The 22,944-nt window shown below is 43.4% G+C and overlaps 7 protein-coding genes across 8 annotated transcripts; 2 read left to right on the top strand and 5 right to left on the bottom strand.

Moving 5' to 3' along the window:
* Nucleotides 1–10: 10 nt before the first annotated feature.
* Nucleotides 11–2,091, bottom strand: LOC135340229 (B-cell CLL/lymphoma 7 protein family member B-like). The gene is made up of 7 exons (XM_064536551.1): nt 1,901–2,091; nt 1,776–1,837; nt 1,578–1,700; nt 1,206–1,301; nt 708–990; nt 432–516; nt 11–206 (listed from the first exon to the last, which is right to left on the bottom strand). Exons 1-7 carry the CDS (start codon nt 1,990–1,992, stop codon nt 126–128), a joined length of 822 nt encoding a protein of 273 aa, XP_064392621.1. The 5' UTR covers nt 1,993–2,091; the 3' UTR covers nt 11–125.
* A 91-nt stretch (nt 2,092–2,182) lies between these two features.
* On the bottom strand, nt 2,183–5,151 carry LOC135340227 (signal peptide peptidase-like 3). The gene is made up of 12 exons (XM_064536549.1): nt 5,013–5,151; nt 4,832–4,956; nt 4,622–4,741; nt 4,426–4,492; nt 4,271–4,368; nt 4,051–4,157; nt 3,697–3,768; nt 3,556–3,644; nt 3,432–3,477; nt 3,006–3,168; nt 2,690–2,799; nt 2,183–2,396 (listed from the first exon to the last, which is right to left on the bottom strand). The coding sequence occupies exons 1-12, from the start codon at nt 5,105–5,107 to the stop codon at nt 2,277–2,279; spliced, it is 1,212 nt and encodes a 403-aa protein (XP_064392619.1). The 5' UTR covers nt 5,108–5,151; the 3' UTR covers nt 2,183–2,276.
* Nucleotides 5,152–5,229: 78 nt separating this feature from the next.
* On the top strand, nt 5,230–10,590 carry LOC135340222 (THO complex subunit 5 homolog). The gene is made up of 18 exons (XM_064536542.1): nt 5,230–5,504; nt 5,753–5,889; nt 6,079–6,189; nt 6,365–6,462; nt 6,798–6,873; nt 7,040–7,110; nt 7,202–7,399; nt 7,483–7,532; nt 7,626–7,706; nt 7,763–7,818; nt 7,882–7,975; nt 8,031–8,504; nt 8,768–8,871; nt 9,090–9,180; nt 9,457–9,569; nt 9,736–9,831; nt 10,266–10,336; nt 10,463–10,590. Exons 1-18 carry the CDS (start codon nt 5,234–5,236, stop codon nt 10,497–10,499), a joined length of 2,229 nt encoding a protein of 742 aa, XP_064392612.1. The 5' UTR covers nt 5,230–5,233; the 3' UTR covers nt 10,500–10,590.
* Nucleotides 10,591–10,608: 18 nt separating this feature from the next.
* On the bottom strand, nt 10,609–12,775 carry LOC135340228 (RNA-editing ligase 1, mitochondrial-like). Its single transcript, XM_064536550.1, has 3 exons — nt 12,229–12,775; nt 11,978–12,127; nt 10,609–11,380 (listed from the first exon to the last, which is right to left on the bottom strand). The coding sequence occupies exons 1-3, from the start codon at nt 12,626–12,628 to the stop codon at nt 10,743–10,745; spliced, it is 1,188 nt and encodes a 395-aa protein (XP_064392620.1). The 5' UTR covers nt 12,629–12,775; the 3' UTR covers nt 10,609–10,742.
* A 292-nt stretch (nt 12,776–13,067) lies between these two features.
* LOC135340344 (RNA-editing ligase 2, mitochondrial-like) lies at nt 13,068–14,647 on the bottom strand. The gene is made up of 3 exons (XM_064536668.1): nt 14,262–14,647; nt 14,025–14,171; nt 13,068–13,887 (listed from the first exon to the last, which is right to left on the bottom strand). The coding sequence occupies exons 1-3, from the start codon at nt 14,632–14,634 to the stop codon at nt 13,247–13,249; spliced, it is 1,161 nt and encodes a 386-aa protein (XP_064392738.1). The 5' UTR covers nt 14,635–14,647; the 3' UTR covers nt 13,068–13,246.
* Nucleotides 14,648–14,758: 111 nt separating this feature from the next.
* On the bottom strand, nt 14,759–17,592 carry LOC135340343 (DNA-directed RNA polymerase III subunit RPC4-like). 2 transcript variants are annotated; one of them, XM_064536667.1, is made up of 8 exons: nt 17,455–17,592; nt 17,238–17,292; nt 17,125–17,185; nt 16,543–16,747; nt 15,894–16,315; nt 15,632–15,778; nt 15,269–15,360; nt 14,759–15,052 (listed from the first exon to the last, which is right to left on the bottom strand). In XM_064536667.1, exons 1-8 carry the CDS (start codon nt 17,549–17,551, stop codon nt 14,869–14,871), a joined length of 1,263 nt encoding a protein of 420 aa, XP_064392737.1. In that variant the 5' UTR covers nt 17,552–17,592; the 3' UTR covers nt 14,759–14,868. The 2 variants fall into 2 exon arrangements, 1 of the variants encoding a protein (XP_064392737.1); XR_010396314.1 differs by having other exon boundaries at nt 15,003–15,052; nt 15,455–15,778.
* Nucleotides 17,574–22,872, top strand: LOC135340342 (mRNA export factor GLE1-like). The gene is made up of 13 exons (XM_064536666.1): nt 17,574–17,756; nt 17,837–18,219; nt 18,478–18,615; nt 18,951–19,011; nt 19,059–19,108; nt 19,404–19,623; nt 19,847–20,129; nt 20,339–20,574; nt 20,762–21,033; nt 21,219–21,459; nt 21,856–21,938; nt 22,453–22,516; nt 22,659–22,872. The coding sequence occupies exons 1-13, from the start codon at nt 17,634–17,636 to the stop codon at nt 22,749–22,751; spliced, it is 2,247 nt and encodes a 748-aa protein (XP_064392736.1). The 5' UTR covers nt 17,574–17,633; the 3' UTR covers nt 22,752–22,872.
* The last annotated feature ends 72 nt before the right edge of the window (nt 22,873–22,944 follow it).

Here is a 22,944-nt window from a genome sequence, read left to right as displayed (position 1 = left end):
TATACTTCGATCATAGCTAATAGGATAATTATAATTATTTCGAATCACTCAATAAGATAAGAGACAAAAAAAGGCTGAATATAAGTGATGATTATTAATATAAACGGCACTAGTCTATATGCACACTAGCTATCTGGTGAGTCTAGTTTCTGTTTCTTTGGGGAGGGAGCATCAGATTGTTCCAAACTTCTTTCAACACTCTCAGTCTATAAAAATAAGAGTTAATTGTATATATAATAATAGTACTACGTTAATGTACGAAAATGACAAATGTAGTAGACGCAGTCTGCATACATATTACCAGGAGCATATGAGGGGATGGAGCGTCTTTCTTACACATATAATTTCATATACAGCACACATACTACATTTATTCGCACTTATTCTCGCATTTGTAGCACTACATAAATGCAATGATTGTACTTACTGACCTGTAAGTGCGTGGATACCTGCTCCAACGTTGTGGACTGCTCTGAAGGTACAGCTGGCATGTCCTGCACATCAAGCGAGGGACAACTGCAGCAGTAGAGAGAGAGAGAGAGAGAGAGAGAGAGAGAGAGAGAGACAGAACAATCAAGCAATACAATAAATTAGGCCCAATGTGTGTATAGGTCTCACAAGTACACATAGTACATTATGTTATTCTCAGGAGTCTGTACACCACTATCATATACAGCTACACTATCTCCGATCCAGTGGTCACCCACTTGTCTTTTGCAGCCTCCACTCCCTCTTCTGAACGCTGTGTCGGCTGTACAGTGTCATCACTAGTAGCAACCGCGCTGGTGGCTTCTTGTTGGGCCACCTCAATTCCAGCATCTTCAACATTTTCAACTGTTTCTGGCTTAGTAGCTACTTCGGGGGTTGTGATTTGTGGCTCCTGAGGCGGTGTGGTGGTGATATCCATAGGGGACTCATCATTTGAAGGTAGTAAAGATGAAAGAAGGTCAGTTGCCGCAGTGTTGGGTTCAGTCAGTTTATTCCCATCATCTGTGAGGTAAAGAGCGAGAGAGAAACTTGTCACATGCAAACTTAATAGATTTTGCATTCAGACAACTAATCTGAGCATTACCATTAACTATAGCGCCAGAAAAAATTTTACGTACAAAAAACAATAATTATGGTGCCATACGGGCGAAATATTCAAATTTCGTATAATTAGAGTGGCGCTGTAATTACACCAACTACGTTACTATATACCGTACCTGTGTCCAATAGCATCTCTGGTAGAGCCTGAACAGGAGCGAGATTGATCTGGGTGGAGCCTAGCTTCAGGTCTGGGACAACAGTCACTGGAGCACCTGCAACGGCAGTCAGCAACACAGCACACATGATGAAGAGTAATCAACTACATTGTAAATATAATTAGTATCGTAAAGGACTGACATGTATTTGAACTAGGTAGGTAACCTCAAAAAAACTATCAGCGATTCCGGTCCTGGTTATATATAAATCACTGGTGAACTGGAGAGAGCGGTCAAGGAAGATACATTATCTTATCAATGCATCTGATAGCGGAACCCCTTCTTATTATAACCACCTGTACCACATCACACTATTCACTTTCCACAACTTACTTGGTAGTATGTCAGGTAGTGTTGGTTCCCCCTGAGGAGGTTGGGTGGTCCTCTGCTGGTCCTCTGCCAGTCCAAACGCATCATTCTCTTTGTCCTCATCTTCCTCTGGGTTATCGTCACGAACTAGAGGATAGAAATATTAAACAATTTTATATGGCCGGCTGGCAAACACGGTATTAAACGACTATTTCGTCTCACCTGGTACCCACTTGTACACCTTTAGTGAATTGGACACGCCCATATCTATCCATTTCTTTTCCCTGCATGTGTGTAGTGAGGGAAATTGCATCAAAGTATAAAGCGGAACACTGGGGTTTACTCACCATTTTCTAACCTTCTCCACCGTTTGCATGATCTTCTTGATCTCATCTCTAGCTCTGCTCCTTGTCTCGAGTCTAAAACTTCTCGAACTCATCGCGGGACAGTGCTATAGCGCTAGTGGAGGACTTCAGTCAAACACAGACAAAATTATTATTTTGTAATTCACAAGATGGGTAAAGATCGACAAAATTCTACAGTATAATAATTATATCTATCCGCAGTAATGTCGTCTTGAGCTGAGTAATGTATATAGGTCTACTCCTGATTCAATTATTATGAATTGCCACAATCAAAAAATACATGTATAAATAACACCAGGAGCCCATGGGCTCTTGACAACACGTACAGCATAGTAATGAAGGGGTTGAGAGCTAGTGATTATGACGGTAGTATTGATGACGAGTACTGTCCCAGGCGATGGTAACCTCTCTTGTCCGTTTCCAAGGATATGAGGGGTGGTTTTGTGAATGGCCCCGCCCACATGGCTCGAAAGTCACCCTACAGAAGAGACACAGCGAGCTTTTATACAGAATGTGACTTCACAGATACATACTGAAATAGCTACTACGTACAGCAATACATAAACCCCTCTTAACTGCCAACCCTAAAGAAAGGCAACTATGACATATTATAACCCAGGAACCCAGGTACTAAGTAAACAGTTTGTGTACAAGACAATCCCTTAACAAAGGCCACCTCTGTAAAACCATGCTATGAACGGATTCATAATAATGAGAAGAAGTCAACTTGTGCAAATGCCATCTTACTTTAATTACGAACCATGCACTAACCTGTAAGATGGCCTTGACAAACAGTGGAATCAGGACACCTGGCACCAGGTAGAGGAGGGCGGGCTGAGCCGCTCGAAACAGGTCAGCTATCAGACCAGCTGTCACCAGTCCTGTGGGGGCATGTAACCACACATGGAAAATAAGCCACTTGCACATACATTAATTACGTATACTATTAAACTCAAAACTTGATATTTGGTTCAGATGGAAACTGGACTACAAGCCTAAACTAAAGACATCTAAGTTATTGTTATTTCGTTATGGAGTTTAACAGCTCCTGACAGTCACAAGTATGAACTACAACTATGATTTTTACCGATGGCATATCCAATCATTGCCACGGTGAAGTAGGACCACCTCCTGCAGTGTAGGATGTACCTCGTGAGCCCCCCACCACTGTGGGCGGAGCCATGGAGATTGACTGACCTACTCTCACTGTCGAACCTCATGGCAAAGCACAGCAACAGCCCTGGCAACACCTGCAGTACAGCATAGTTACTGACTTAATGACACCACCCCCCCTCTCGAGTGCATGATAGCAATCTTACTGTAAAATGGGAAATTATTGAAACTTTAACTACATGACTGTACAGAAAAATAGCAGTTGCCTGCGCTGTAATAGAGAGATGGCCTTAGCGTAACACAAATTAAAACATCATTATTCTATGGAGACTTTGCAGCCCATTAACCCGGCTAGCTGTATATATAGTAGGAGGTGGCCTGCTTACACACAATAACTCACAATGTCTCCTAGTCCTAACATGGCGAAGGATTTGTCTTGAAAGAAGCTGCAAAAAGAAAGCAATTAATGAACAAACTAATGTAATACCCGCAGGTAGTGTTGATTCCCGCTACAAATCAATCACCTTGGTACTATCAGTTTGCCAGGGATGGAGAGAGGGGGTCGTGACTTGATCAGACTCGGTAGATTCAGCTTCTCCCCCATCATTGCCACCTGCAATGACCGTTGCTATAGTAACTGGTTACAAAGTGACAGCTGAACTCACAGGATTGTCCGCCTTCTTGATGGCAACCTCTACCATGACGTTGGCGTTGAAGATAGAAGTAGAGTAGAAAACCTATATAGAGGAGGCAAAGGAATGCAGGAAGTTCCAGTGTAACTATGGACACTGATAGACAATTGATACAACATAATTTCTACGCACATATCAGATGCTACGTTTTAATACATGAGTACACACATGATATACAGTATACTGGGATAAGTGCTGTATAGCAGGTATACATGTAATTTGGCGAATGAGGCAATTGAAGTATAATAATTAACGATCCTCATCTTGATTCACCAAATTAATATACCTGCTATATACATCACTTCTTCAGTACACAGGTCCACTCACCCAGAAGATGTCATAGACGAGCAGCCCCAGTAGCAGTAATGTGGCCACCTTTAAACTGGGCACTCGTACAAACTGGATCATCATCACACTCAGAGCCATGCCTAGAGCTAGGGGGAGAGACGGAGCCAATCAGATTAAAGCTTCCTCGTACTTAAATTTTTAATTTACAGGACCATTATATCAGAAAATAATTTGCTGATAATATATAATCAATACTCACCATCTAAACACAACCAGTGTCCCGTGAGGACCCATGCTGTTGCCATGGTGATTGATAGTACAACAGCCGTCAGTAGAGGCAGACGATCGTCTCTGAGCCTACAGCAGAGGAAACAGGTTAACATTGGCCACCATTGAACCAACTGACAGACTCACTGCAACTTGTCTTGGGTCCATGTGAGAAGAGGGTAGATGAAGTTAATGAAGGCTGTGACTGACACAACTGTGTGTGTGTGTGGGGGGGGGGGAAGATAAGGTATCTCGCATCTAAATAATAAAGACAGTCCCTATATAGTCTGACCAATTAGCGTAACAACATACAAAATGTTAGTACTGTATTAATGTTGCTTACCAACACACATAATGATGTACACGTATTGAATGTACTCAAAGAAGTAGAACATTGTGAGGAGCATGACAGAGCCGATGACGGGCATGAGCACCACATGGTAACACGTGAGGTCCTGTACTCCTGTGTATGTGTGGGCGTGTGTGAGTGTGGGTACATGTAGGTGTGGGGTGTGGAGTGTGAAAAGTGTGTGTGGATTCAGAAATAGGGTACCTTCAGCCATTGGGTTATCTTTGGAGTCTCGGTCAAGCTTCACTGCTCTCTGAGAGCCGTTGTAGATTAAAAATAGACTGATGAAGAAAATGATAAGTCTGCCGGGATCAATCAACCATAGAAACCTATTATTAAAAGTAAGAAACGTAAAACTAAGTGGATTTCATACAATGAAGCTCACAGAGAATGTTGGGCCTCTTCATTACTGCTCAGATCCACATTCTCCAACAGTTTATCCTTCCCTCCAGCCTCCAAAACACTAATAGCAGTGTCCATTGTGTTAGTTCACATGGAAAGATAATCCTGGGGCTTATTCTCGAAACACCAGTAATGTGTTAGTTCTACTGACGACCTTTCCCTGTATTTTCTAAACTGAGTTCGAGGTCAAGCCGCGGATTGTACATGTTTATGAAGAAGACCCCACGTGGTCAAAATAAAGTTCAAGGAATAATTATAGTGATGTCTTCACAAACCCCTAGAGGAGTGAAGAGAGTGAGGGTGGTGTCCAAGACAGAGGATAATAGCAGCAGCAAGGATGAGCTGCAGAAGGTTTCCAAGAAGCGTTTAAAGGCAGCTCCTACCAGCATTCCTACACCAACCCCAGCTGCTGTAGCAAAGCCTACTATTGTTGCTAGGAAGCTTTCAACTGATTCTCCAGCTGCTGCAACTCTGGGTATATATTAAATAGTTTATCCATACTGGATTATGACGCCAATCAAACATTTATAGTTGACCTACGTGTAGCTATGGAGCTTGAGTCTATTGAGTTGTATTTACTTTGCGTTCTCAGTGCAACCCCCTCTAAATTTTCTACTGGACCATCTAGATATTACCGAAGCCATTAGCGCTTTTTGTAACTTTGACATGCGGATAGAGTTGCTAATGTGTTTTACGTCATAGTTGTACTGATTGTCCCCTCAGGCAGTCTACCGCTGCACGGTGAGGAGTTGCCTGCAGGAGGGTTCAGTTATATTCCCACCAGCACCAAGCTCACATGTGACAAGATCAGAGAGGTCCTCGGCAAGATTAGGGACCTAAATGGAGACGAAACGTTTGAGGTGAGAGCGCTGCCAATAAGGATACTGCAGTAGAGGGAGTAAGTATGGGGAGGAGCTTGTACAGAACGTCTCCCCTGTCTCTTACACTGATTAGTCGCTATAAATGTGTGAAATTTGACCAGTCTGATGATGTTATCGTGGATAGTGGGACATTATTTTTATGTAAGTGTACCTTACCCTCTCCCCCAGTCCGAGGTGGAGACTCACAAACGGAAGGTGGTGGTCTTGTTCTCGTACCTCAAGAAGCTCAACCGACTGTCCCACCTCTATTGCAAGGACTCCAGAGAGCAGACCCACGAGGTCAGACACTAGACACTGTACTATACAATGAATCAGCTGCAATTACTATATCTAACCTGCCTTTCTCTTTTGTGCAATACTGTTTTGACCTAACTCATAGATTAAATTCTCTGTTGTGTATATTTAGTAAAGCTTGCATCATTTCTTTTAATTTTCTTCTCCTTTGCTACTTTAGCAAAAGCTGGAAGTGGACGACCTCCACCTACAGCTGCAAAACCTCAAGTACGAGGCCACCTACCTGAATAAGGAGATTACCAATTGCCTGGAGTTCAAGTGAGTCGGATGGCCAGCGTCGGTTTTATATTTTTTAGCCGAAAGTACTTCCTGTTTATTTTTATTTTGTGGAAGTTGGTCCCGTTTTCTGAGCTGACTTCCAGCTTGTTTATCTTTCTTGCTACCAGAGTTGTGATTATTCTAAACGGCTGAGCATTCCTGTAGCTTGCATGGCTCATTTTGTCTATGAATTAATTGTTTGTGTTAACTACTGAAGTCCTATCTGTACTATCAGTCATGCACTCCTGGTACTATATGTTCGCGGATGTGAGGGTAAATCGTGATATGTAATAGAAGTGGATGTTTCACCTTCTGATTGCATTTCTTGCCTCCAGGTCTCAGCATGAAGACATTGAGCTGGTGTCAGAGGAAGATATGTACTCACATGCACCGGAAACAGTCTCCAAACCAGTAAGTGTACTCTGACCCTAACCGTAACTAGGGGGAGGGACTTAGTACAGCTTAGGTGTATGTACGAGTTGGTATACCGTGTATCTTACAGTACGTGTACAGATGTATAGCATTGGAAAAAACTACATAATTATATATATACATAGTTATCGCATGTGGTATCCAGGAAGTGAGTCATGATGACGAGCACCAAAAGATGCTCAGCAGACTGCACTGGGAAATGGAGGAGAGGAAAAGGTACTTAAAATCATATACGCTAAGTGTCTGTACATATACACACAATCACTATATGTATCTATAATACCCCACCTCCCCCACACCTGCACAGTCTGGCCAAACAACAGTCAGTTTTAGAGGGTGAGATTGGGCAGCTGGAGACAGAGATCTCGTCTATAGAGACACGCTTGGGTGGACTCCTCCCCTCACTAGAGGAGCTGCGTCGAGCCACCCTCCCCCTACAAGAGAGTCTGGGCGTGACCATCGACAAAGATCGGGAAGAGAGGGAGCTTGCACTGCTGTTACCAAGGTGAGAGAGTGCGGCTGCTCAGAGATACAGATACAGCTACATAAGTCTGTTTTTGTCATAACTGGAGCTCTTGTTTTTCACAGGGTTCTGTACGTGTTGTTCACTCAGGCCAAAGCTTACGCTCAAGTGCAAGGTAAGCAAACTAGTAATGTTATCTCTAAGCAATGACCTGTTGCTGTATCAAAACCACCACCCTCTGTACATAAAACACACACACACACATTAGACTCTTCACTGACAGTGAGTATTGAGGGTGACTTGGGGGAGGCAAAAGCATTTCTGGCTAGCAAGGACAAGGAGCAAAGTGGTGAGATAAATCTGCACATTTTGTAAACCAGGCTGGTTTCTATTCTTTCCCCTAAGATGATGACAGTGGAGACTCTGATGGAGAGGGCAGGGAGGAGGGAGGAGGTAGGAGGGTAAGTGGATCGATGCTCTGTTAGTGTAACAACTTATTTACCTTGGCTTGTTTTCTTCTGTAGAAGAAGCGTCGCAAGAGGTCAAAGGGCAATCGAGAGAAGAAAGACCTGTCTAAGGCGTACTCACTAGCTGTTGTTCTCACATTCTCGATCAAAGGTGTCTACAATGATTATCACCAGTCAATTGTTGAAGTCTATTTTCGATCCCTCAGATATCGGTTCTTTCCAAGTCACCATTAACTACCTCCCCTACTTTACTGCTGTGTGTGCCTCCGTCACGAACCTCACGTTCCACTCGGTCAAAGAGCCACCCCTCCACGAAGGCTCCGCCCTCCTCTTCTGTCTCACGGACGGGGATACTGGACGGACCTCTCCGAATTCAATCGTTAGGTTAAATATTCGCAAACACGGTGGGGACATTTTCTCCGCGGCTGTACGTCAAAACGGTTTTCCTTACAAGTGGGTGCAAAAGGTATGTGGTGTGAGCGACCAATCGGATTCACCAGCTCCGAGCATGCCCAGTAGTGAAGAAATGGCCGTCGATAAGGAGCCTCAAGAGTTTCAGTGGTTAAATGACCCCCAAATGGAATTGTGTGCTCAACATCTGGAGAATATCATCAAATCTCTGAAGAGACGGTTTAGAGCCCAGTTCCACCTTGTCTCTCAGGTGACGTCCCTCGGCAAAGGTGAGTTTAGGGAGCGGGGGTGTTTGAGGTCATATCCCTCAGCTACAGTGGGTGGGCGGGGTGAAAAGTGTTGAGCATGTCAGAGTTAGCGAATGATTCATTGTATGTGTAAACATTGTGTATGCGCATGTTACATGTACATGTACAGTACTTGAGCATAGTGTGTACCTGTACAACAACCTTATTGTTGTTGTACACAGGTATTTTTCAATGCTATTTTGTGCTATACGTACTTAATAATGCTAACTCCCATTCTCCCATAGATGATCACAAGATAGCAGTAGGACCAGAGGATGAGCAACTGTTCCATGGCAACCCGGCATCACAACTCACAAAGTGGACAACTCTCTCTCATCTTGAAGTCAAGGTGTGTGTTACATCATGTATTGATACTTGCATAATGTACAAAATGCAAGGACCTCCCAATTTTTTCATAGTTACTTATATTATACTCCAGTCTATGTACATGTACTATATTCATGAAGATGATTCCAGTGTGCTTGTTGTACTATTAAAGTACTGTACCATGGTTTTCTATGCCCAACCTCCTTTAAAACCTAACAACCATCCCCCTCCCCCTCTTAGACGTTCCTGCCAACAGTACCCAGCCTGGCAGTGCTCAATATTCAGGAGAGGACAAACAGATTCTTCCTCTTCACTTTGCAGCTAGAGCAAGGTGAGAGACGAACACTGTTCAGGTTGTGATTGTAGCAGACTGAGACTAAACATACATATGTACAATGTATGTATAATTATGGTGTGACTGGCCCTGCAAATCATTATTTGTAAACTCCCTATTTTTATGGGTTACCCAATGTAAATTTTAAGCTACATAATTCTTTTGTAGTTCCACAAGCATTTTTGACTTACGAAAATGGTCCATATACTTATTATTGTAGTATATTGTATGCTGTACAGAATATATAGTTGACTGTACTGTTTGATCTTCTAGCTCGCCTCGTTGGTATTGTGAGTGTGGGTGTGGCCTACCCTACCACACCCCCTTGTTTTGCCATCAAGATTGAGGACAACGACACAACAGAGTCAGGCAACATTCAAACCAAGGTAAAACTGAAAACTCTTCTACTACATACATCAATAGTGAAATGTATAATGGCTCAATTTTGTCTCTTTAGCTACAAGCTTTTATTTATTTATTTAATTACTTCTTTTATTAGAAGTTTTTCTGCAACTTATAGCATGTGTAAGCATGTGTATGTATTCTCCACAGAACATAGAGGTTGAGGTGAACATGAATTTCCCTAATTCTCTTGCCGGGGACAAATATGGTCGATACCTCTTGTGCCGGCAGATACGCAGACTTCAGGTGAGTTTGCAGTTCAGGTGCAGTGTATGTGTACATGTATGTGTACAAGCTAAGAAGCTTGAGTCTGCATGTGGGCTGCAGGACTAGCTAGCTACACGCCGCCTTTATTCAAGGCATTTATTTGATCTTGTACCAAGAACAATGGAAAAGGGTCACTAAAGTAGAAAGCTAGAAGTATGATTGTGTACGTCATAATTGTCTCCTGCTCTTAATGCTGTATGGGCCCTCGGGGCGTAGGCAGCTACATGTATAGTGGAAGGACGAACCCCTTTATTACAGACAAAGTTTTGGCCATTGTATAATAGAAGTTGTCTTTGTTATTTTTATACCCAAACTATTAAATTTTGGGACCTGGATATTGCAGTTGGCCTTTCTTCGGGAGTGGGTATTTGGGTATTCTTAATTTTAATCTTTGCTCTGTTTTATTCTCTCAGGAATGTTTTGAGTTGTACATAGCTCACAAGCGGTCGTCGGGAAGAGTGGCAAAGATGCAGTGTTCAGTCAGGTAAGCCTTGTGTGTACATTGTCCATTGTCAGTGTTCAGTTAAATATAAGTAAGCCTTTTGTATGTACTGTGCAATACCATTGTCATTGTTAATCATTATAACACCCTCGTTGTTTGCACCTGCAGGGGCAAGGGAAGATTACTCAAACTGTCGGACACATGAATATTTATACTCTCAAATAGATCGAACTTAACTACAGTACTAGCTCATACGAAATTCTTGTTGTTTATATCGTCTTCTCTGCCCCCCTTCATTAATTGCCATACCGCTATTAATAGCAATTCACTGAGTTAATTTACTCAACGAGTTGTTAACACAAACAATAAATTCGAATCTAATAATCAGTGCTAAAAAATGATAATTATATAAAAATACATCATAATTATAACGTATGCAGTTACTGTTCTACGCATTGTGTTCCCTGTACTCTTTCACGGCCAGGCCACACTCCCTTTTGAGTTCAGACTTCAGTTTACCCACCATAGCAGATTGTTCTCTCTTGAATGATTTCCACAAATCCTCGTGGACCGTTTCCATCTCCTCCAGCACGTCAGCTGCAAGGCCGCTCAAAATACTGTTCCACTTGGTTCGTACTTCACGTTGCGAGTCAACCGTCGAATCAGGAAGCCCCAGTTTTGAGATTGTGTTCACCAGCCTCTGTTGCGTCACCATGAGAAACATCTCACACTTGACCAGTTCGTAGTCTTGGTTATACTCTGTAGTTTTCCCCTTAGGCTTACTTATCTTTTCTCGAGGTTGCGTTTCTCGAAATCCATCGATCTTCCTCTTGAAAATGACCCTCACAAGTTCCGGGTCCCTCTCTGTCTCCAACATCACATTTTTCATCGGTTTGACAACAATCCCCTCCGCCGGATTCTTGACATCAGCAGGAAGTGGGGGGAATCCCAACTTGGCGGGTATCTTGCTGTCCCAACCCAGGGGGTAACCCAGCATGTCCTGTAAGGTGCCAGTCACAAGAGGCTCAGCATAGAGCAGCTCACACGACTTGAACAAATCTACACATATGTCATAGTCCAGGTACACTGCAAAGAAATAGAGACGATGTGTCAGGTCAACAAATTTAGTTTGGCTAAAGTACTAGGCTATAAAATTACAGTGTTGAAATAACAGTTGACCCTTTTTTTTTAGTTCTATTTACTTTTCTTATGTCCCCCCTCTACTTCAAAATCCTGTATGACACCCTGGCAGGGGTTGATAGATTAATTATAATATGCTCAAGACATTGCCTATATTATATTATTATTGACCACATCCCATGTTGTCGCACAGGTAACATTATAATGGCCATGTCACATGACTCTATTAAATACCCTGTTACAGTAGGATACTCAGTCATACAACTAGTACCTGAACGCAAAAAAGGGGAGGGGAAATTGGAGTTATGGGGGGGGGTATCCCCCTTTCCTCCTGTATGACACCCTGCCTGCTGAGAGGCATCAGTCTATACAATGTGGCCGTACATTGTAAGCTGCTGATGACACATTTGAAGGAAATAGTTTTGGCCATTTATTATTTAGGGTGCCTTTGTTGAGGGGTTGTTTCTAGCAGTTCATTTGGGAAGTGGATGCCTGGCCTTTCTTCAGGGGTAGCCATTAAAACGGGTTCTACTATACACTCACTTCTGTCATGCTCAGTCTCTGACTGTGTGGAGGACTGATGAATTACTGCAATGTCGTAGGCCATGAACCGAAGGTCAGGACAATACACCACCTCCCTCTGGACTGGCCGCAGCTTGGGGACAGCTGGCACATCTGGGTGAGGGTAGCAGCCTGAGGAATGAGGGAAAATATCTATCACATATATAAGATCGAGACAAACATCAAAGAACAAAATAAACCACATCAAAGGAATGTTTATTGACCGAACTCACCACCGAACAGCTCTCCATAGACTGTGACAGCAAGCACAGGACTTTCCAGCGTCTTACAGATTTCTTCAAACAGCTTCTTTACTTTCTCAATGGTCCCCTCCACAAAGCCTTTCTGTTGGTACATGCTAAAGAAATTCTCCCCCTCATTGAGATAGGCATTTCTCCTAGCCACCTTGACACTCACATCTTGGCCAACATGCTGTGCTGTGAAGGACAGGTTAGCACCGTGGACTTTCTCCAGGGCTACCCACTCTTTGATAGCATCTAGCTTCTTGGAGACCCAACCATTGGTGTCAGTAGGCATCTTCTCATAGTTATTGAAGTCTACAGTAGTCGAGCTAGTCTCTTCTTCTTCTTGATCCTCTTCTTGATCCAATTCTTGATCCAAGCAACTTGCCATGGCCTCTATTGCACACTAGGGTGAAGTTAAGCAGTATATTCTGTGTTCTTAGCTAGCTAGCAACTTAGTTTAGTACTGTGCACACATGACTGCACTCATTTATACAAGCCACAGTAGTGTTTGCACAATGTGGTGAAATATCCTTCATGATGACGTAATTCTAATTCATACATGTAAACATTATTCATGATCAGAACATTAATGAAAACTGTGGAGGCCAGAGTGTAGCCTCGATTCCAGGCCGCTGAGAAAGGCGCACTATTCAAGTTCAAGGGGCTGGAGTCGAGGCTAGCCAGAGTGCAGCCATACTCAAAACAGTCACTTTTTCGTACACACCCCAGCAGAGCTCTAGTTCTAATGTACATTGTCTAACCCCGCCCCTCCTTGTTTGCACATACAGAGGCAAGTGATCAGAAGATTACAGTAATCTAAAACATAACTCTTTCTTGTGTTGTATTTAAACATCAAGAGTAGATAATTATACATATCCCTCCTTTATTTATACTACTAATCGTTCACCACTAGCTAGTTCATTCAATCCTGAGAACTGTTGTGTAACACAAACAACATATGTAATAAAAAAAGTGGGCTAAAAAAAATGAAAAAGCTATAGGCTTATTACTGTTTTACGCATCGTGTTCCCTTGTATTCTACCACGGCCAGGCCACACTCCCTTTTGAGCTCAGATGTCAGTTTACCCACCATTGCAGAATGTTCTCTCTTGAATGAGTTCCACAAATCCTCGTGTACAGTTTCCATCTCCTCCAGCACGTCAGCTGCAAGGCCCCTCAAAATACTGTCCCACTTGTTTCGTACCTCATGTTTTAAGTCAACCGTCGAATCAGGAAGCCCCAGTTTTGAGATTGTGTTCACCAGCCTCTGTTGCGTCACCATGAGAAACATCTCACTCTTGACCAGTTCGTAGTCTTGGTTATACTCGTCAATTTTCTCCCTTGGCTGAGTTACCTTTTTTCGAGGTCGCGTTTCTTGAAATCCTTCGATCTTCCTCTTTAAAATGACCCTCATTGGGCCACTCTTTGTCTCCACCATCGTATTTTTCATTGGCTTGACGACAATCCCCTCCGCGGAGTTCTTAACATTGGCAGGAAGTGGAGGGAGTCCCAATTTGGCGGGTAACGTGCTGTCCCAACCCAGGGGGTAATCCAACATGTCCTGTAATGTTCCAGTCACAAGAGGCTCAGCATAGAGTAGCTCACATGACTTGAACAAACTCATACACAAGTCATAGTCCAGGTACACTGCAAAGCAAAATATAATTTTGTGGTCAAATTTCCTTCAAACTTCATACTCTAATTTTGGAGATCACAGATCAGCTATATTATCATAACTGTACATTCACGGTATGTTAGCTGCTGATGACAGTAAGTACACTCACTTCTGTCATGTTTCTCCGACTGTGTGGAGGACTGATGAATTACTGCAATATCGAAGGCCATAAAACGGAGGTCAGGACAATACACCACCTCCCTTTGAACTGGCTGCAGCTTGGGGATATCTGGCACATCCGGGTGAGGGTAGTAGCCTGAGGGATAGAGGAAAATATTGACGACATAAGATTGAGACAAATATCAAAGAAACACAGATCAAAGGAATGTTTATTGATCGAACTCACCACCGAACAGCTCTCCATAGACTGTGACAGCAAGCACGGGACTTTCCAGTATCTTACACACTTCTTCAAACAGCTTCTTTACTTTCTCAATGGTCCCCTCCACAAAGCCTTTCTGTTGGTACATGCTAAAGAAATTCTCCCCCTCAGTGAGATAGGCATTTCTCCTAGCCACCTTGACTCTCACATCTTGGCCAACACGCTGTGCTGTGAAGGACAGGTTAGCACCGTGGACTTTCTCCAGGGCTACCCACTCCTTGATATTCTTGATAGCGTATAGCTTCCTATCCACCCACCGTCTGGTGTCAGTAGGCATCTTCTCATAATGACTGAAGTCTACAGTAGTCTCATCTTCTTGATCCGCGCAAGTAGCCATGGCCTCTAGTATGAATCAGTATTCTGTGCTCCAGCTACTAGCTATACTAGCTACTGTATCATAAATGCACGAGATAAATGTGACTGTTTACTATCCACAATGTGGTCAGGTATAGCTGCACTGCGATGCAATTCACAACAGATATTTTATTAGAAATCAGAATAATATAATACAATGAAAAATCAAGTGACAACGATGAAAATGGGACCCTAAAACTAGCTGGTGGTAGTTGCGCTATCTGAGTTCAGACTGTTCTAAAAGTGACTCAAAGTCAGGAGTACATACCAGTCTGTGTGACAGTTGTCCCAATACAGTCACTTTGGGTTCCGGCTTTTCGTTTCGTATACACCCCAGCTCTTGTAGAAATCCACACGGCGTACCCATGGCAATGTCGAATGAAACATCACCGAGAGTTAACCTAATGGAATTGTTTTCAGTGTAATGCATCAGCTGATTGAGCTACTACATAATAACTACAAGCAAATTACAAGCTTGTGCACTCAGGCGTGTGTACGTACACTACAAGCGTTTGTACCAATGAATAGCCTCGCTCCCGGCCTGGCTTTTCTCTATTATAACGCTAGGTAGCATCACATCATATATCGCTACAGGATTATTCATAAAATTGTTGTACCTGACTTTGCCAGACTTGTGCACCCTCAGTTTTCCAATTAGCCCTTCAGGAATATCACGAAGAGAGCAGTGCCTCTGCCCAGCATCATCAGCCTACAGTAAAGAGCAATCAGTATACAAGGGAGGTGGTCTCCATTCAGAGGTAAATCTCTCTATAGTCAGAGCATTTTAGGTGCAGTATACGTACTGAGTGATCTCCTCAATAATGTCATGTTGTAAAGACAGGAGTGGTTTCTTTAGGGAGGTCAACAGTGTGAGCATTGTAAGGATCAATAGTGTGAGCATTGTAGGGACAGTACTGAGTGGTCACGATGGTCCATCTGTGGACTTAGCTCTATAGAGCAAGGTGGACTGGAGCACTCACTGCGTCTCCAGTTTTCTTGTCTTCTGCTGAGGTGATACCATTTGATTTAGCAGAGGAATCTTTCGCCTCGTTGCTCTCACTGGCCATGATGCTGCTGGTGGGCAGACAGTCGGGTAACTGCAGGAACAGGAACTGCCCCTTAGAACTCTACGGGGAGGCAACAAACAAAGACATAGAAGTGAAAACACTGGAGAGAGAATGAGTGCATATAGTATAACATAGTAGGAATTCTAATATGGCACTGTTTTACGCTGGTACTTACATCTTCTGGAGTGAAGAGGTCTGAAATCTTCGTCTGATGACCTTTCACCTCGGTTGAAGGGGCCATGACGGCTTTGACTGGTTTCACATTATCTCCGGTATCTGCAGTATCTGCAGTGGAATTGTCACAGTCCATCGGCTCTTCCTTTATTATCTTCACTTGTTTCGACACTGCCTTCCTCGCTTTAGTGTGTAGTTGGTAGTCCAGGGGTAGCAGAGTTGGGGGTTGATTAGAGTTTGAGAAGAGCTCGTCAATACTCGACCCCTGGGGGTCAATATCGTCCTCAAGATTGGATATGTGTTCTGGTTTGATAGTTTTATCCGTGAGGAAGTCCGGCTTCTTAGCGAATTTGATATTATCTGCTCCACCTTGGGAACCTCCACCACCACTGCCACCGCCACCGCCACCACCTAGTGAAGGGCCTGTGAAGGGGAAAATACACGAGACATAATTTCTATTGACTCAACAATGGATTCACCTTCGCTGTAGCCCTTACCGTCTTTTTGTACATAGCGAGTGCATAATTATACTTTAAAAGACAGTACTAATACCATATTTTGTCACCCTTGGCGAGTACCATTAATTAAAAGCTATAACCCTAACCCTACACTGCATCTGTTAAACAACCAGTGTACGTATTGTCACATACCTCTGCCCCTAGCGAGTCCCCTGTCAGCTGGGCCCATGGAGAACACGGAGGCAGACGCAATGATCTCCTTGTCCTTCCTCCTCCCTTTACCCCTTTCCTTCTTACCCCTACGCTCATCCCGCCCCCTCTTAGTGGGTGTGGCCTCAGGTTCCTCCTTCTCCTTCTTGACTCGTCGACTGGTGGGGATTGTGGGAGCAAAGGATTTCTGGGAAGAGAATAGTGGAAATATATTGAGCTGTTCATTACTGTAACAGTAGAACTCCTCTTAACGGCCGACTACAATATAAAGGCCACGCACCAAGGTCCCAATTGAATAGTTTGTTAGTTTGAGAATACAGCTCTAGTTGTATAACAGCCAAAACTTTGTTCCCCAAAGATGTATCTACTGTACAGTCAGCACACTGCACATGTAACTAACTACATATTCATAATCATGCATTACATGAAGATCTAGACAACTGGGTGTAATTGTCTAACAACTAATCAGGTTATTGCGATAATTTCTCAGTCAATGTTGCATTAGCTAGCAAAAAAATGACACGCTTCATTTTTGTATGTTGTGCAGTGCATCATTGTGCTCACCTTAGGGACCCCTCCGAGAGTGAGGTCTCTCTTGGGTCGAACAGAGGGCAGCCTGTCCGAGCTGTAGGGGGGCAAACAATGCATGACGTCATGTGACCACTGTACACATGTACCTGGCTGGCGTCTTTTTAACAGTCCTCCTTCCCAAACCACTTCCACTACCTCCACCTGTATGATTAAAAATGTGCATAAAAATACTTCGTGAACTATCAGTACATACAGTACAAGAGCATTTGTTCCTGGTACATACGAGTAGAAATATGCAGATATACAAGAGAGTTGAATGAAATAATGGAATGTGGCATGCTCAAACAAACATGCAACACTGACTGGTCAGGAACTCCAAGCTGGGGCTCTCCTCCTCCTTGGATGAGGATTCTTTCTTCTTCTTACTGCCACTCATAATACTACCTCTGAATGGAACCATGTGGATCAGTGTGGTCGTCACAGCAGAAAAGCTAAATTCAGCACTTGTTTGGCCAGTAAGTTACTTTTGCTGTGTTGTGTGCATGATGTCGATGAGCTCGAGCAGCTCTCCGTGTTCCGTGCTCGTTGCCCTGAGGGCCTCTAGTAAGGGAAAACTCTCCTACAGATCGCCATTGGACAGTGACATGCCACCAGCAGCCAAACTGGCAAGTGTGACTTTATCTCTATCATTCTTTTGTATTTCGGCATAATTATGATAGATCTACCATTATCTTTCTAACTACAGGAGTTCTTGAACCAATTGACATCATCTCCACCTATGTCCCCTGAGGCTATAAAGATAATCGAGGAACGGACCAAGCGACTGTCTCTCACAAATCACACACCCTCACCTACAGTCCACACCACACACCGCACACCAACGCCATCTTCCTCTCGTCAAACATCCAGAGGGTATAGCCTCAACTTTGAAGAGGTAGACTACGATTTAGACGATTCCGCCAACGTCACGACCACCAGTCTTGGGATATCACATGTGGCCGTCCAAGGGGACTCCCCTAGTGCCGTGCCAACCGAGCATTCGTTGCTGGAGGACATGCAACAAGAATTTGATGAAGAAGTCAAGTCCATTGATGATCGTCTCTTGGAGGAGATGAACGAAAACATCAGGTATCACTTCATTAGCTACATGTAACTTGTGGTTCCAAGCTCAATAGGAGTATGCAGATATAATATTGCAGATCACAATTTGTTTGTTTGCTAAAGAAATTGTGTTTGTACAATTACATACATAGTCTGCATAGTCTTTTTTTTATTTATTTAATTCCTTATAGTATACATGTACTAGTATTACAATGTGAGAGATGTGAGAGATTTTCTCTGCAGGTTATTTAAGTTATTCTTTTATTGGGCCGGCTTGGTTTGTAGATATCGGCGGATCATGTTTGAGAGGAAGATTGAGGACATACGAGTGTTTGCCATGGAGAAGATGGCGGAGATGGAGAGCAACAGAGAGAGGATGTGGGAACAGGACGAGATGATTAGAAGGGCACAAGAAGAGATAAAGTGTGTAGCTTACAATTGTCAGTGTACGTGTGGTGTCTTGTTAGGAGGCAACTAGGAACGTTCGGATTTGATACTTAATTTTTATAGGACAAAATAGTGTACGTCTTTAAGAACAACATGTACAGTATGTATGTAGCCTATAGGTACATGCATAGGTAATCTCACTGTATGAGTATGTGTGCATGTACTTGATTTCCTCAGAGTTTTACTTTTGGACTCTACCAGCATGACCGTCTTAGACGTTTTTTTGTTACGAATGCACTGTGCTTTTACTGCGTGTTATAGGTACATGCATGCATATGTTGTATTGACCTGTATACACTACATACACACAGAGAGCACCAGATTGCTCAGAAGCAGAGGGCCCTCGAAGAGGACTACAAACACCAAGCAGAGGTGAGGTGGCTACTGGTTAATGATGGCTACGCTAATATTGTACCTAGGTCATGGAGGCTAAGCTGAAGTCTGGCGAAGAACAGAAGAAGATCATTGAGTAAGTTGCCCCTCGGGTTCCCCTACATGTAACCACGTACACTGCTATCCAACCTGTACATGTACTTTACAGATGTGGCCGGGACCTATAGAATCTTGTTTATTGAAGAATTTTTATATTGTGAATAAGGAGTTGAGATTTGGTTGAATGTCCTGGAAGCCTGCATTTAGGGGTTTCACTGTATGTAAACCTAAGGCTGCCAACTTCTGTCAAATGATCAATTATCAACTACGGTACAATGCGCTCAAATAAAGTCGCCATTAATTTGTATGAAGGTGGCTACTTCGTTATGTAGGAAAAGAGCTGTTGAGAAGCTGATGACTCAGTGCCACGATTTACTTGATGCCGCGTCTCATACCGAGACCAAATTCACGGTTTTACTGAAGTCCTGTTCCCATACCCAGTTCCTGGATCAGAACGTGGTCAACAAAGTGAGAGAGGGAGTGGCAGCTCTCAACCAAGTCAAGACCCAACTTTCCAAGGAGATGAAATCTGGCCACCCAGACCAGAAAAAAGTCCGTTTTACACTATATTTGCTAGGCAAACGTATATACAGTAAACCACTTGTACATGTATACATTGAATTGCAATTATAAAATCCAGCTCACAAAAATTGATTGACAATGTAATATAAACATACTTCCGATAAAGCTAGGCGTACATTTACTACCCCTCTCCTCTTTTACCCATACAACACTTTAATCTCATGCCCCCCTCCCCCCACGGAACTAACTGCAGGTGTCCCAGTGCCGTGCCCAGCTGACTGCCGTTAACCCGATACTAGCTGAGCTCAAGGCATCAGTTGACCAGGCGAATCAGTACGGGGAGATAGAGGTCAAGAAACAACAGAGTCTCCTCGAGGCAGCTGCCAAGAAATTAGAGGCTGAGCGTTTGGCTAAAACGGCCGAGGAACAGACTAGGGATGCTGAGAGGAGGAAAAACGAAGAGAAGAAGAAGCAGGACGCAAAAGACGGGAAGAAAAAAGATGACGGAAAAACGATTGGAGGAGACATTTCTGGATGTAAATGCTTATACCGTGCAAATTGTATAAATGTCCACACCTGTGTGTGCAGTTGTTTTTTATCACTCTACACACTGCCGGTATCTTAAGAACTGTAGCGTATGCAGCCTTCAACACATGTACATGTATTACGGTGCATACGTTCTCTATACCTCCCACTCACACACACACACACACACACACACACACACACACACACACACACACAGTGCAAATCCCCAAGTCTATGATCGAAACATACAGTGCCCTCCATGACCTCCACACGTGCACAATGGCTACGACCACCTCTCTCACTAGCACACAGGACCGAGGGCTGAAAATGTATCGTTTTGACCTACAAAAGGCGGTGACCGGAACCATCAACTCCGTCTCCTCCAACAGTGGACAAGACCTCATCGGAAAGATTATTCATTTAAAGAAACTCTTCTCAGGACAGCCAGTACAGGTTAGAGAGCAACTCATAGCACATCGCTAGTAGGAACTTTACTGAGGTAGAGGTTAAAAATGTCAATTCTGCACAACCTTCGGAGCTGTAAACCTTTAGTACTGTAATTAACGCATACTTGTTGTTACCTCTGTGTATGTGTTACGGGAGGGCTATAAGTATTTTCCAATTATGTCCCCTGCTTCAGGTTGGCACCAAGACCATCAACATTGGAGCCCACCCTGATGCAAAGATCTACTGTGTAAACCTGCTCGCTGCCAAGATGATCAAACAAGGGGAGGATCAAATAGCCTCCAGTGCACAGGCTGCGTTTCCCCTGGCAGCACTGGCCGTGGGAATGTGGACTGAGTTTAAAGAAATCGGGCATCACCTTCTGGCACATTTCTACTCTGTGTGTCCGGTTTTGGTTCCAATGTATGTGAACCGGACCAAGGATATGAGTGAAGCGGAGTACATGAAGTAAGTGTGACTCGAACTTTGGGTACAGTTGTTCCAACTTTAAGGTACGACAACATCACGTGCTGCACGTTGATTCAGCAGTACTTGATTGAAATTCCATAGCCAGAATGTGATATTGACATACATACAGCACATGTACCTCATCTACTTCAAAACTACTAAAATTCTTCTCTCCAATTATGCAGGTCCCTTGGCTACAACGTGTCCAAGGATGGAGTGGTTGAGAGCAATGACCTCTTCCTCAACAGAGTACGAGGCACAGTCCGTTTCTACGCGGCCATCATTCAGACCCCTCAGCTGCCCACCAGTTCCACCCCACCCCCTCATCCCCATGGACTGGAACACGGCTGGATGTGGTTGGCCAGAATGCTCAATTTGGAGCCACACCCAGTCGTAACTGCAGCTGCACTTGGAGATTTTCTAGAGGTGGGTCGATGTGGGTCTATAGAAAGTACCGGGATTGCATTGAAATGCCTCTAATGATGTGTTTGAATCAGTGATTGCATTCAGATCAAAATGTTCTTAACGATCGTGCCTTGGTGATAAAATTATTTCCAAAATGGGCCTGTTTTGTAGCTAATGTTGAGTGCTTGTAACGATTGTCCATTTTCAGAAATAAATGCATTTTGTAGCTTACATATCTTGATGTGTTTAGATCATCATAATTATCGTTATGGCATCTTCTAGGCTCTAGACAATGTTGCAATCATGTATGGTGTGTTTGTTAGATGTACTGATTTGTCTCACCACTTTTCTGGTAGAGGTAACCATTCACCACTAATCATGTATGCTCCGCTCTAAAATTCCTTTGTGTCTTGTTAGATCGCTGGTCACGCTCTGATGAAGAAGTACACCAAACAATTCCAGAAACTATTGTTTGTACTCTGGAAAGAGTTCATTCCAAAGTAAGCATCAACAAGTGTGCTACGTCTCTCCCCCCCCCACACACACATGCACACACACACACACACACACAACACACACACACACACACACATGCACACATGCACACACACACACACACACACACACACACACACACACACACACACACACACACACACACACACACACATGCACACACACACACACACACACACACACACACACACACACACACACACACACACACACACACACATACACACACACACATGCACACACGCACACACACACACACACACACACACACACACATGCACACACACACACACACACACACACATACACACACACACATGCACACACGCACACACACACACACACACACACACACACACACACACACATGCACACACACACACGCACACACACACACACACACACACACACACACACACACACACACACACACACACACACACACACACACATGCACACACACACACTAAGTGACTATAATTACTTAAATGATCGCAGGATTGAGAAGATCACTCCGGTAGCAGACAGGGGACCGCTTGCCAGACTCAAACTGTTTATAGAGGTAATTGTACCAACTTCATTTATTTTCTCGTTAGCAGAAGATCGAATTAGCATTTTTTTTATTTTATCTTTCTGTCTCAGTGCATTGTCTATACTTTTGTTGCTTGATTTCACATAATTGACATTAATCCTGTCCATTGCAGGGGTGTATATCTGCTGGCAAGATTCCTGAACCCAAAGGCTACCTCACTAACGAATTCTGGAGAACTAAATCACAAGGAATTGCTATAGCTTAACATTATATTTGGTTTGTGCATCTCATTCTGTACATGTTGATCAGTACTCTTTCCTGTATACCCTTTCCATGTACCATTCATTACTTCTTCAATCTGTCATGATATGATAATTATCTGTTTATATAGATATGCGAGGCTAGCTACATGCAGACGTGACGTACAGTAATCCCAGAAGATCAAGCGCAGTGCTAGT

Source organism: Halichondria panicea, chromosome 8, assembly GCF_963675165.1.
Source record: "Halichondria panicea chromosome 8, odHalPani1.1, whole genome shotgun sequence".
NCBI classification, from domain to species: domain Eukaryota; kingdom Metazoa; phylum Porifera; class Demospongiae; order Suberitida; family Halichondriidae; genus Halichondria; species Halichondria panicea.
The sequence above is the reverse complement of the archived record's forward strand: the minus strand, read 5'-3'. Positions and strand labels throughout refer to the sequence as shown.